Source organism: Phascolarctos cinereus, unplaced genomic scaffold (genome assembly GCF_003287225.1).
Source record: "Phascolarctos cinereus isolate Bilbo 61053 unplaced genomic scaffold, phaCin_HiC Scaffold_1;HRSCAF=81, whole genome shotgun sequence".
Taxonomy (NCBI): Eukaryota; Metazoa; Chordata; class Mammalia; order Diprotodontia; family Phascolarctidae; genus Phascolarctos; species Phascolarctos cinereus.
Window position 1 is genome coordinate 285,936,897 of NW_027555514.1, and position 13,634 is coordinate 285,950,530.

The 13,634-nt window shown below is 52.2% G+C and overlaps 1 protein-coding gene across 3 annotated transcripts in view; it reads right to left on the reverse strand.

The window, feature by feature from the left end:
• Positions 1 to 374: 374 nt before the first annotated feature.
• ARFGAP3 (ARF GTPase activating protein 3) overlaps positions 375 to 13,634 on the reverse strand; it is a 53,878-nt gene continuing 40,618 nt past the window's right edge. Inside the window, exons 13-17 of one of the 3 annotated variants that reach the window (XR_013483535.1) lie at positions 13,384 to 13,507; positions 8,678 to 8,768; positions 2,615 to 2,736; positions 997 to 1,561; positions 375 to 539 (exon numbers count right to left, since the gene is read on the reverse strand). Coding sequence is in view for 1 of the 3 variants with exons in the window: in XM_020982791.2 (XP_020838450.1) it covers positions 1,544 to 1,561; positions 2,615 to 2,736; positions 8,678 to 8,768; positions 13,384 to 13,507 (355 nt within the window). In the remaining 2 variants the exon portion in view is untranslated. Of the gene's footprint in view, positions 1,562 to 2,614; positions 2,737 to 8,677; positions 8,769 to 13,383; positions 13,508 to 13,634 lie in introns of all 3 variants that reach the window. The other 2 variants (XR_013483534.1, XM_020982791.2) reach the window with 2 other exon arrangements.

A 13,634-nucleotide genomic window follows, 5' to 3' on the forward strand; every position in this document is an offset into this window, starting at 1 on the left:
GGGGAGTTTTAACACGACCTAGGTCACACTAGTTGGCAGCAAGGTCATCAGCATAACTGCTCCTCTGGGTGACAATCCCCTTGGTCAGGAAGATCACTCCCATTTTACAGATGAAGACACGGAGGCCACTCGTCCATTGTTGCCCAGCGGAGTCACGCCCCAGAGCCGGGACCCTGCCCAACAGGGCTCTCGCTGAGCCACGAGGCTTCACTTGCCATAAGCAAGGACCCCTCGGCAGCCGAGTCCTCCCTCTCTCTACAGGAACCTGGATCCGGCTGCCTCCAGGCAGACGGACAAGCACCCGGCTCCGTGCCCCAGCACGCACTCCCGCGGTTCTCTGCCAACGCTCCGCGTCCAAAACACAGGCCACACAATCAACAGCAACTATTTATTAGCTTGACGTTTACAGCTTTGAGATTTGGTCACTTTAGGAAACAGACTCATTAAACATTCGCTTGGTGCCAGATTTCTGGCCTGTGTTTTCTCCTGTGTGAAACACAAGCAGCCCATTGGTTCTTCGTTTGGAGGCATTGTGTGACCTGCTGAAATCCAAGACGCAGGTTAAAAAAATCAACAAAACCCTTCACTGTCATCACTAGCATTCTTGCCAGGCGCTGGTGGAGATTGCGTGTAAAGCTGTGTGTGTATGCATGTTTACATGTATGGATGTGTACGCATGCATGTATGTGTTTGTGTGTGTGTATGCGTGTACCCGATTTTCTCCCTCTCCCTTCTGGGTACTGATCGCCTCGCCAAAGCAAGCCCCGAGCTCTCAGCCTGCGTCTCTCCAGAACCCAGAGGCCCCGCCCTGCAAGCGGCAAGACTCATTCATTCCTGAAGCTACATGAAAGCTTAGATTTATTGAATGCACTCATTGGAAAATTGAAAAAATCTTATATTTCATACAAAGTTAACAATTTTAAAAGGGAAATAATGTTTTTAATACAATCTTCCCATCACTTTAATGAACAGAGACATGGGAACTTAGGAATGTACCTAGAACTGCTTGAGGATCTTCAGCTTTGGTTGACAACAGTCCCTTTGAAGGAAGCGTCTGCACGGGGCATTTTCCGTCTCCTGATACTGTGAGCACCAGGGCAGCAGCTCTGAAAGTCCCAGGACTGAACGCTGACTCCGCAGAGAAGGGAGATTTGGGGGTGGGGCGCAAAGGGATAACTGGGCCCTCCCTTGGACCACTCTCTCAAGCCCCTGGCTCTGATGGGAAGTGTGGCCGGACGCAGAAAGGAAGGCCAGGCTGCCCGGGCAGGCCCCCTGGGAGCATGGGCCAGGGCAGGAAATCAACATGTACCATAAATTAACAGAAATTACTAAAAAGCTTCTACCACAGCAAAAAAAAAAACAAACAAAAAAACAAAAAAAACAAAGGATTTCTCTAAAAGGAAGTGAACCATCCGAAAGCTCCCAGCTCGACTGAAAGGTGGCTGGACTCGCGGTGTGATGGTCACTCGCTGGCCTGTGCATGACAGATGAGCCGGAACACTGAAGGCAGCACGGCCACACGCCATGCCATCGCAGGCTGCGATCAGGAGCCATAGCGATCCTGAAAAGGAATGGGGCGGTCACCACGGGCCTCCTGGCCAGGCACGTCCAGAGAGGCCTGCCACAGCTGCCTAGACTGCCATTCCTCACCCCAGGGCTTGACACAGGCACGAGCCTGGTGGCTGTCCCTGATTCCCTGCTCTGCTCCTCCAGACAACTCTAGGTAGTGGAGGTGACAGGGATCTTCATCCCCATTTTACAGGTGGAGGAGGGGCCTCAGGAGCTGAAGGGAGGTGGCCACGGTCACACGTCAGAGGCCAGCGCCATCCTGAGCCTCGGCTCCCTGCTCACGGCTTCACACCGCCTCTGACACAGACACCCTGGATGTCTGTCTGTGACAGTCCTTGGCGCGGGGTCTGTGGGTCTGCGAGAAGCCTGTGGACACCCTTCCAGGGGCCTGTGGACTTGGATGGGAACAAGGAATCCGGTAGCTTCGTTCACCCTGCCTGAGACTGGGCATTTCCTTCCATTATTAAGTGTATTCTGAGAAGGTGCCCAGGGACCTCCCCACAATGTCCAAGGGGGGCCCATGACCCAGCTCCAATCACTGGCCCTGAGAGGTCACGGTGACGTCCCCAAGACATGGCCAATGGCCCAAAGCCCAGCAGGCTGGAAGGCAGGGAAGTAGCCTGGCCTCTCGCTTCAAGGCTTCTCCACAACAGATGTGGAGCCACAGACGGCATCAGATGGGCGCAAAGGCCAACTCCCCCATTGCACAGAGGGAGAGACTGAGCTCTTAAGAGGGATTTGAACCCAGGTCCTCGGCCTGCCCTGGGAGAGGGGAGGATGAGGGTGGGGAGCCACCTGCATCTCTCAGACAAGCTGTGCCATCTTCTCAAAGAACCAGAAATAAGCCCCTCCTCCCACTGTGCTTCCTAACTGCTGCCTGGGCCTCTGAGGGACCTGGGGACCAGCCACACCTGTGATTTCTGGTCACCACAAGCAGCTCCCGGCTGCCCAGGCCCACCACCCACCAAGGGCCCAGAATGAACCCTTTCCAGCCCCACCGTGGGCACTGCCTGGCTGGGGGGGTGCCCTGGATCCTTCCACTGACCTGAATGGACGTCATGACTCCGTTGGCCAGTACAGAGAGCTTCCCTGCCACCGATCTCACTCCTTGTTTGAACTGCGTTATGTCCGGGGCGTTCGGTAAGACATTGCTAAGGTTGTAGTTTCCTGGGGGAAGAAGGAAAACCTGTGCCATTGCCCACGGCCCCGGGAGGAGCCGGTGTGGCAGCCCCGCGGCCTTGGTTTAGCTCCTTCGTCCATGCTCAGAGTCCCTCGGGTGGTGCACCGGTGCTCTGTGAGCCCTTTGCCTGCTGCCCGGAGGAAGGAGAGACAGCCAGGGCAGTGTGTGTCCGTAGGCCCTGTGACCCTGCAGTCACGGCTTCCCCCACATCAGAAGGGCTCTTCAAGTCTACCTGGGAATGTGAGGCCCCCACACCGCATACAAATGTCTGGGTTCATGCCTGAGTGTGGGTGAGAGCTCAGGGTGGCTGGGCCCAGGGAACCCTACCCTTTCTGAGCCCTGAAAGCTCGTTGACAGGGCCTTGAGGACAAAAACCAGCCAGGCCGGGCTGGGCACACTCTGCCACCTAAGCCCAGGGCCATGTTCCTGAGTCCTTTGTAAACACAGGTCTCCTAGGGGAAATCTGATGAAGGTTTCCTTGCTTTGATCCTGGCGGTGCCTTGTGTCCTTCGAGGCGGCCTGGGGGCTGCTGGCTGGTGGGGGCGCGGCAGCCACTGGCCAGGCAGCAGACGACGAATGTGGTGGCGTGGCCAGGTTCAGTGAGTTCACTCTGGGTCACTCATCAGATTCCCAGCGCCCTTCGTCTCTGCTGGGAATGCCCAGCGCTCCCGGCACCCACAAGCCCGTCTCCCGGCACCAAGAGTCTCCTTCTGGACTTCTCTCTCTGCAGCCTCGGGATTTCCCCAACGCTCTCTTTTCCTTCTTCTCCTGCTCAGACTCTGCTGCTGGGTCCTCATCCAGTCCTATCGTGCCCCCCGCCCCCCCACCCCAGTGCTTCATCACTGCCTGATCCATTTGCCCTGCTCTCCAGCCCAGACCCCACATTCGTGACCTGGAAGATGTGGTAAAAGCAAACTGCCTGAGGGCAGGAGGCCTTGTTCTTTGCGTCCTCATTCGCAGCCCCCAGTAGCTACTTGGATGAAGCTGGTGCCACTCCGCCTATGTAGCAAGCACTGGGGCCCAGACCACCCCTGCCATGCCCTGGGTGCCCGGTACAGTGCCCGGGGCAGAATGCCATGAGGGATGATGCATTCACCAAGAGCCCAGCAATCCCCAACTATGCTGGAAAAACAGACAAGTCAAGAAGACAAATAGCACCATCTTAGCTCTCTGAGACCACGAGAATCATGCAATCAAATGATGCAACAAATGCTTCTTGGTGACAGATGTCACCAGAAACCAACGTGCTAAAATGAATGAAATTCGTTTACGTAATTCAATCTGTGTTGCCAATGCCACGGGGCATGAGGGCACTGAGGAGGTGGCCCAGGAGATGTGAATGCACAGGTTGCAGAGAAGGGCACACCCTCGCATCTGGGGTATTTCCAAATGCTCCTATGCACCTGACTGTTCTCAGTCTGGGGATGCAAAGACAAGGGCCCTTCCCCCCATGGAACCCCAGTACTAATGCAAAGAAAAGGGGAGCTGATGAGGTCAGAAGGCCTGCTGGGCCTCCTCAGGGAGGCTCAGTGTCACTGAGGCAAGAGAACACAGAGGCTTACTGTGAGAGAGGGTGGGCGAGGGGCACGATGGATGCTGGGATGGCTTGTGTGGCCAGGCAGCATCCTGGGGAGATGGGGCCTGACCCTGTCTCTGCTCTGTGCTCGGCTGACATTATCCCCTTGGGTGGAGCAAGGGCAGCTCCCAGGAACTCCCCGAGCTCCCATCTCTGCTAATTGAGGAGCCCCATCTGTGACTTCGGTCCCCGTGCCCTGGGGACTGGGCCCACTTAATCCTGATAAACAGAACTCTTGCTGAAATTTGTTTAAAAAAATAATCATCAATAGCAAGAATCCGACACACAAATTAAACTAAACAGCCACACAACACAAGGGACCAAATCCTGCCCCCAATTGTGGATTGTAAAGAGGGATCAGATGATGCTTCCAGTTGAAACAAGGATGCCATGAGGTCCCTTGGACCCAGGCGGGCACGTCTCTGAGCACGCTCCAAAGACTGACTCTGGCCAACTCCTCCTCCTGCCCCCACCCTGCAGCCCTCACACCAACCACGGGAGGCCAGGTCAGCTGCCCTTCTAAGCCTGTGAACTGCAATAAGGATGAATGTTGACAAGTCCATCATCTCGTGACCTTGGTGCACACTGGACAAGATAAGGCCAACACAACTTACCAACCAGAGAAGACGTTGGGCAGATCACTGGATGGGACCGAAACTGAGAAACGGGGGCCCTCGCTCAGGGAAACGCCTTCTGAGCACGAGGCTCTCACTCGCTAGCATGCTGCCAGTCACCAAGTGCACCAAGAGCCTGGTGGGGGTCTTTCCCAGGGGTCAGTGTCTGGATCAAAGGCCAGCAGGGGTCAGTGGATGGTGTGGCCCAGTCTCCTCGCAGCCTGGGCTGGGCCAGCTCTGCAGATGCTCGGGGCCAGCGCTCACAAGGGAGCCCGTCTTGGCCCGAGGCTGAACCTCAGCTCTCTCTTGGTGCTGAGGGCCTAACTGGCCACATCGTTTCTGCCAGGCCTCGGTCTGATTTCCGGGACGGCCTCCAGGCCCCTCCCTGCTGGACTAAAGTTCAAACGAGTTTCCCGGTAGAGAGCTTCACAGAGACCTCAGCAATGGCCGAGATCCGAGCACAGCACTTCTAGGTTGAAAAAAAGCTCCACACCTGGCACCAACCCTGCCTTTCCAGCCTCGTACGGATTCTGCCCCCTTTGCAATGCTACGGTTTCATCAGAGTGGCCTTCTTGGGGTTCCTCACACACAACCGTCATCTCTCGCCTCCGCGCCTTTGTCCCCCGCGCCTCGAATGGAGTCCCTCTTCACCTCTTCTTCCTCGAATCCCTGGTTTCCTTCAAGGCTCGGCTCTAGCACACATTCCCATGTTGTCTTCCTCCCCTGAGGGCAGGGAATGTTTGGGTTTTGCCTTCACAGAGCTCAGCACCTGCCTGCTGCTGGTCCCCTAGGAAGGCTCCCACGTACGGGGCTGAGAGAGACCTTGGGGACTCGCCCAGGCAGGTGAGGCAGTGCTGCAGCTGTCCGCCACACGTAAGGTGGGGGGGGGTTGCCCCCAGTAAGGGCTGGAGGCCGGGGCTCAGGACTCTCTCTCCCAGACACCTCAGGGCTTCTCCTGTGTTGATGGACGCAGCTGCACCAAAAGTCACTGCAGTCACAGCTTGCTCCAGACTGGGGCCTCTGTGGGCAGCTAAGGGGACCTCCTCTGGGGGAGACGAGGAGCAGTGGCACCCCAGCTTAGCCTCACAACAGCTCCCAGAGCCACCCCGGCCAGTTTGGAAGGGGACCCAGGGGGCCAAGCTGTGTTGTGGGCAGCCTGATTTTATGTGGTCAACACCAAAACTTCAGAAGCTACGCTGGCCTGCCCCGGGCCCCTCTTCTCAGAGATTGCCCAACAAGCAGCATGGTGTTCTGTGAAAACAATGATAATCACCCACCACTGACCAGGTGAGATGTGCACTCTTAGGGTCTCCATTGTGTAAGCCAGGAGCTGAGGTTCTGGCCGGCCCTGAGCCTGGGGACAGAGGAAGTCCCTGTCCGTGGAGGGACGTGAGGCCAAGATACCCGCAGGGTCATTAGGAAAAGATGCAACAGCGTGAGGAGGGGTGACCCTCCTGCCTCCCGTTTTCCCATGCCGTCCAGGAAGCTTGTGCTGGGCTAACGAGAGTCTGGGGCCAGGCTGCAGCTAGGAGGAGGCCAAGTCCATCTGGCTTGGCGGCCAGCACCAGCCCTTCCATAGCCCTTCCTTGGTGCGTGGCGGACGGGGATTGGCAGCCTCTGCAGAGGGTGGGGCAAAACCACAGGCACCCCTCCCTCTTGAGAGGTGGGGACACAGGGGTCGCTTGTTAGTCACCCAGACTTCTTGTCCTGCCTCACACAAACAACCCCACCTCCCTCCTCCTGAGCAGAGGCTCTGAGTGCCAGCTGGCTCCACATACATGGGCAGCTTCTCCTTCCTGTGGGCAGCCCCTTCTTTTCTGTCCCTTCCCTTTCCTTCAAGTCCTGACTTCAAAGCACTGCAGTTGGCAAGGCATCTGAAGGCTAAGGCTTCAGGCCTGACCCTTACTGGAGGGGACGCCCCTAATGTGCACATCCCAAGTACTTTTCTCCCGCTGTGACCCTGGATCTCAGCCAGCCGCTCCCCAGGGTGGCAGGGAGGGACAGAAGCTCTCTGTGGCCTGAGAGCTGGGGGGCGGGTGGTCCCAGAAACCAGTATCTGCCGGACAGAAGAGCCCACCCTGGTCTTGCATTGGCTGGGGGCCTCCAAGAAAGCTCTCTGCTCTGAGAAGATGGGGTCTTGAGAGAGGTCAGGACCTAGAGCAGGGAAGCCTACTCCCTCAGTACGGACAGGACCCCTGTGACAAAAGGCAAAGTGACGAGAACACAGATTATGGGTCAGAGGGGAGAGAGCTGATGCAGAGGGATGGCTCTTCCCCAGGAGATGAGTCAGGAGACTACGAAGTTCCTGCAGCCTGGCACCTGGAGGGGGGTGGGGGAAGAATCTTTGCAGGCCCTCCCAGGGATCCAGGGCCACAGCCAGAGGGTCAGAAGGACTTGTGCAGGAATGAAGGTGCAGAGGCTGAAGAAAGAACATTCCAGAAAGGCTGGGACGCTCTGGGCCCTGAGGTCTGCACACACGGACAGGCCCGTGAGCCCAGACCAGGGGCTGACTGGACACAGGGTTCCTAAGAAGCCCCAGGGTGCTGAATGATTCTAGTTACAATGGCCCATTTTCAATTATTTTGACTGTGCTGGTAAGACCAGAATGGAGCTGAAAGAACGCCAGGCAAAGTCACTAAAGGCCGGCCATGCCCCCCGCTGTTGTTTCCCACCCGTCTCCTCCCTTTCTGAGCCAAACTCTAGAAAAGGCTGGCTGCCCGCACTTGGTATCCTCAGGCCTCTGCCATCTGGCTTCTCTCCGGGACCTCGGGATCCACAAACCCAGTGGCCTCTGCAGCCTCCTCGGCCCCAGTGCGCTCCTCTCCCAGATCTCCCCATTTCTGTCGAGGGCACCATCTTCCCAGTCCCCCAGCCTGGCAGTGGGGGTGTCCCTTCCTCATCCCTCACATCCAATCGCCGAGTCTCCACAGTGCGCCTTTCCTGGCTCAGTCCGGCCTCTCCCTTCTCCCATGTGACTTTTCCATGGTTCCCTAAGTGATTTCCCCAAGGCACTGGGCTGACCACATCATGCTCCAGTTTGCTAAATGCCGAGGTCTCCTCTTAACTCGAGAGCGATCACGGCCTCACAGCCTCCTCCGTCCGGCTTCTCCAGCCCTTCCCAGGCTGGCTCCCATGGGCCCTTCCTGCTTTACTAGACAATACTTCCCTCCATGGACGTGCGCTCTCCAGCCCAGCCAAATCCGGCTCTTCTCCACCTCCTGCCCCCAGACCTCATTGATCTCAGAATCGCCTACTTCCTTCAAGACACACTTCTAGCAGCCCTTCCTGACACCTGGTTCCTGATGCCCCCCCCCCCATTCCCTCGTACTGACACTGTGCTCTGTCTTTATCCACAACACGTTGTCTCCTCTGTCAGACTGTAAGCTTCCTGAGGCAAGGATGGGTCAGGTAGCAGTCAGAACGTGCATGGTGACGGATGACTCACTATTTTGAGCTCACCCTCTCTGACTCTAAGTCAAGTCGGCCTTGATTGTGGCTGGGAGGATCGCTTTCATGTCAGAAAGGGTGATCGTGGGGAGCTGCTTGACATCCCTTGGTCCCACATTCCCTTGGACTCCATGAGAACGAGCTGGAGTCTGGGCACGTGGAGCACCTGTGCCCACACTGAGGAGTGACAGGACGCGCACACTTGGAGGGAGTCTTTGGGCGGCCTCGGCCTGCTCTCACCTGCCACCCGGAGCCCCATCCTGCCCTCCCAGCCCAGCTGCCCGGCCTTACCTGAGGGCTGTTTCCTCTGATCGTCAAACAAGTCAGCCGAACTTATGGAGGAACTTCCCGAGAGCCTCTCTAGCCGAGCCCTTGTCTCATACTAGAATGAGAAAACACGGCAGGTCAGGGGGCTGACATTCCACGAAGATTCCTCGTGCCCGCTTTATCAGGTTAAACGCAGGGCTGGGTGGCCCCGCCCGTGCCTCTGTATGCTTCTTTCACGAGACAGAAGAACTGAGCAGCTGAGTGAGAGCTGGCCCTGGGGCCGGGCAGACTCGGCTTCGTGTCCTGCCCCGGCCAAGGCTATCCACAGCACCCGGCACATGGTAGGCACTTCAAAACCGCTCGCTGCCCCAGGCGTCTGGGGAAGACACAGAAAGAACCGTACACCTGGAATCCCCTGCGATGATGAAGTCACAGACGTGCACTGAAACGAAGGGCCAACGTCTGAAAGGTTTGTCAGACGCGGAGTAGGAGCACGTGGAAGAGAGAACAAACCAGGCAGAGAGATTCCCAGGAGATAAGATGGATAATTCTGATTATAAAAAAATGTAGTTTTTACATTAACAAATTCAAAGCAGCTTAAATTTGAAGAAAAGCGGGAAACTGGGTGGGGGGGGGGATCTCTGCAACCAGTCTCTCTGAAAACCTCTCCCTTCTAAGATATATAGGGAACAGAGCCAAACTTACAAAAATAAGAACTATTCCTCAATTGAAAAATAGTTAAAGGATATGAAGAAACAGTTTTTTAGTGGAAGAAATCAAAGCTATCAACAGCCATCTGAAAAATGTTCCACATCACTAATAATTAGAGAAATGTAAATTAAAACAACTATGAGGTGCCACCTCACATGCACCAGATTGGCTAAATTGAAAAAAATTAAAAAGACAAATGCCGGAAATGTGGGGAAAATAGGCACACGAATGCACTGTTGGTGGAGTTGTGAACTGGTCCAACCATTCTGGAGAACAATGTGGAATTATGTTCAAAGGGTTAAAAGCTCTGCATCCCCTTTGACCCAGCAATGCCACTGATAGGTCTGTATCCTAAAGAGATCAAAGAAGAAGGAAAAGCACCTATTTGTACAAAACTATTTTAGCTGCTCTTTCTGTGGGGGTAAAGAACTGGAAACTGAAGGCGGCATCAACTGGGGAATAAGTTATGTTTTATGATTGTGATGTAACACTACTGTGCGACAAGAAATGATGAGGGACATGGTTTCGGAAAAACCTGAGATGACTCACGGGAACTGATGCAGAGTGCAGCGAGCAGGACCAGGAGAACGTCCGTGCACACTGACAGCCACACTGCATGACGATCACCTGTGAAAGACGCAGCTGCTCTGATGGACACAACGATCCAAGACCATCCCACAAGACCCATGATCAAGCGTGCTCCCTACCTCTAGACGGACAACTGACAGACTCAGAGGGCAGACTGAAGCATATTTTCTTCTTTCTTTTTTTGATGTGGCTAATGCAGAAATGTGTTTTGCATGGCCACACAGATTTGTAATAGGTTTTGTTTCTCTTGCCTTCTCAGTGGGGAAGGGGAGAGAATTTGGAACAAGGAAAATGTCCCTTTTGGGTGGAGAAGAAGACAAAGGTGCTTTTTGAAGCTTTCTTCCGTCCCTCGAGAAGCCGCTGACATTCCAAAGGAAATGAGCAGAAAGGGCGATGCCATCCCTCCCCCAGCTCTCTTCTTACATTGACAGGTCCTTAAAAAATATTTACTGAAAAAGAGGCACAAAAGTCCAGTGAAGAGAAGAATGCCTTGAAAAGCAGAACTGACCAAATAGACAAGACATACAAAAACGCATTGATGAGGAGAACTCTTCAGAAAGCAGAATTGGTCAAATGGAAAAGAAGGTACAAAAAAAGCTCACTGAAGAAAAGAACTCCTTAAAAGTGGAATTGGGCAAGTAGAAGTGAATGACTTTATGAGACATCAAGAAACAATAAAACAAAATCAAAAGAATGAAACAACAGAAGAAATTGTGAAATCTCATTGGTAAAACAACTGATCTGGAAAACAGATCCAGGAGAGATAATTTAAGAATTATTGGACTACCTGAAAGCCATGATTAAAAAAAAAAGTCTGGAGAGCTTGGAATATGATATTCTAGAAGGCAAAGAAGCTAGGATTACAACCAAGAATCACCTACCCAGCAAAAGTGAGCATAATCCTTCAGGGGAAAAAAAATGGATATTCAATGAAACAGAGGACTTCTAAGCATTTTTGATGGAAAGACCAGAGTTGAATAGAAAATCTGACTTTCAAACACAAGACTCAAGAGAAGCATAAAAAGGTAAATGGAAAGAGAAATCATAAGGGATTTTAAGATTAAACTGTTTACATTCCTACATGGGAAAATCACACTTGTAATTCCTAAAAACTTTCTCATTATTAGGGCAGTTAGGAGTATACACAGTCAGAGGGCACAGGTGTGAGTTGAATATGACAGGATGATTATCTAAAAAACTCAAAGTAAAAGGTGAGAAAAAAGAATGCACTGGGAGAAGGGGAAAGGGACAGGCAGAATGGGGTGAACTGTGTGACATAAAGAAGGGGAGAAAGCTTTTTACAGTGGAGGGGAAGAAGGGAGAGGCAGAGCGGAGCAAGTGAACCGTACTCTCATCAGAACTGGCTCAAAGAGGGAATAATATACACACTCAGTTGGATGCAGAAATCTATCTTACCATACAGGAAAGTAGGAGGGGAAGGGAATGAGAGAAAGGGGGCGCTGATAAAAAAGACGGCAGATTGGGGGAGGTAAAAGTCAGAAGAAAAACACTTTTGAGAATGGACAGGGTGAAAGGGGAGAGTAGGATAAACAGGGAAAATAGGATGGAAGCAAATACGCAGCTGGTAATCATCATTGTGAAAAAAAATTTACAGTGGGTTTTTCTGATAAAAACCTTATCTATTAAATATACAGAGAACTGAGTCAAATTTACAGAAATAAGAGTCGCTCCTCCAATGACAAATAGTAAAAGGATATGAACAGGCAGTTTTCAGATGAGGTAATCAAAGCTCTCTATAATAATACGATAAAATGTTCTAAATCATAATTGACTAGAGATATGCAAACTAAAACAACTCTAAAGTATCACCTCACACCTATCAGATTGGCTAATATGACAGAACAGGAAAACAGCAAACACTGAAGGTGATGTGGGAAAACTGAGACACTAGATGCACTGTTGGTAAAATGGTATGCTGATTCAGCCATTCTGTAGAGCAATTGGGAACTATGGCCAAAGGGCTGTAACACTCTGCATAGCCGTTGACCAAGCAATACCACCACTAGGTCTGCGTCCCAGAGATAAAAAAACAGAAAGAAAAAGAGCCTACATGTACAAAAATATTTACAGCAGCTCTTTTGGCCGTAGGAAAGAATTGGAAACTGAGGGGATGCCCATCGATTGGGGAACTGCTGAACAAATTGTGATATATGATTGAGATGGAATATTGTTGTATTATAAGAAATGATGAGCAGAATGCTCTCAGAAAAACCTGTAAGACTTACAACGTGAACTGATGCAAAGTGAAGTGAGCAGAATCAGGAGATCATTTTACACCCTCACAGCAATACTGTATGATGATCAACTGTGAATGACTTAGATATTCTCAGCAATACAATGATCCAAGACAAAAGGACTCCAGATCAAAAATGCTATCCACCTCCAAAGAAAGAACTGATGGAGTCTGAATGCAGAGCGAAGCATATTTTTTCATGTTTTCTTGGTTTTTCTTGTATTTTTTGGTCTGTTTTATTTCACAATATGACTAACATGGAAATACGTTCAAATTGCTTGCCTTCTCAAAGTGGGAGCAGGAAGGAGAGAATTTCGAACTCAAAAATTTTTAAAAAGAATGTTAAAAATTGTTTTTACATGTAATTGGGGAAAAATAAAATATTAATAAAAAAAGAAATATTTACTGAATGGAATTATGCTCACAGTCTCTGCAGTCTGGTTTGGCATGAAGCAGTAGGACCTCAGAGCCAGAAGGGCCCCAGGGGTCACTCAGTGCTGACTCAGGGCTCTGGCCTGCCTCCTTGGTAACGTGGGGGGTTGGTTTAGATCAGGGTCAATGAACTTGGTCTCCAAAAACAGACATATTTTATAAACGGTAGTTCAACACCATCGGCTCCCTTTGTGAGGCTGTGCTTTGTTTTGTGCATCTGAAAATGTGATTCTCAGAAGGGGTCCATGGCCTTCCCCAGAAGGCCTGCCCATGGGCTCTCCTCTTCTGAACCCCCGGGGTCACATCTGGCACTCGGATCCCAGAGCCTGCACTAGCGCGAGTCTGGCTAACTGTCGCACACACAACTTTGTTTCGCCCTGGCTTGGTTTCCCAATCAGCGCCAAGGCCGGGGCTACCTGGCGTTCATCCACCATGAAGCACGGCACACGCCTGGGCACCACAAGAGGCCCAAGAACAGGTAAGGTGTGGTCCCTGCCTTGGCCTCCGAGACCACAGGCCAGACAGGCGCAGTGAGAGGACAATCCAAGTGATGAATGTCCGAGCAGAACCCCAGGGCTCCTGAGTGTGGTGGGAGCGCCAGGATGGGAGGGCTCAGGGCTGGGATGGCTGGAGGAGGCCCTGGGGACTGTGTGGACCCCAAGCAGACCTGGGGCCCTGTATCTTTCAGCAGCAGAGTTCCCCTCTGTGCCTCCCTGCCTGCCACAGAAACTATCACAATACTTACATCAGCCTGGTCTTGTCTTCCAAAATACATGTCCGATGAAATGGCTTTGACGTTGCCAAATTTTTTTTGTGCCTCATCTGTATTTCCAGCTGGCTCATAATCAGCCTTGCGACGAGAAGTTGGTCTGCAATTAAAATTAAATTGGCTTCAAGATCAATTACGGCAAAAACTGACTTAATTGAAGGTGAGGCAAATGTCATTCTCACAGATAATACAGAAATCTGCATTTGCATTTGAAAAGAGTGGAAAAC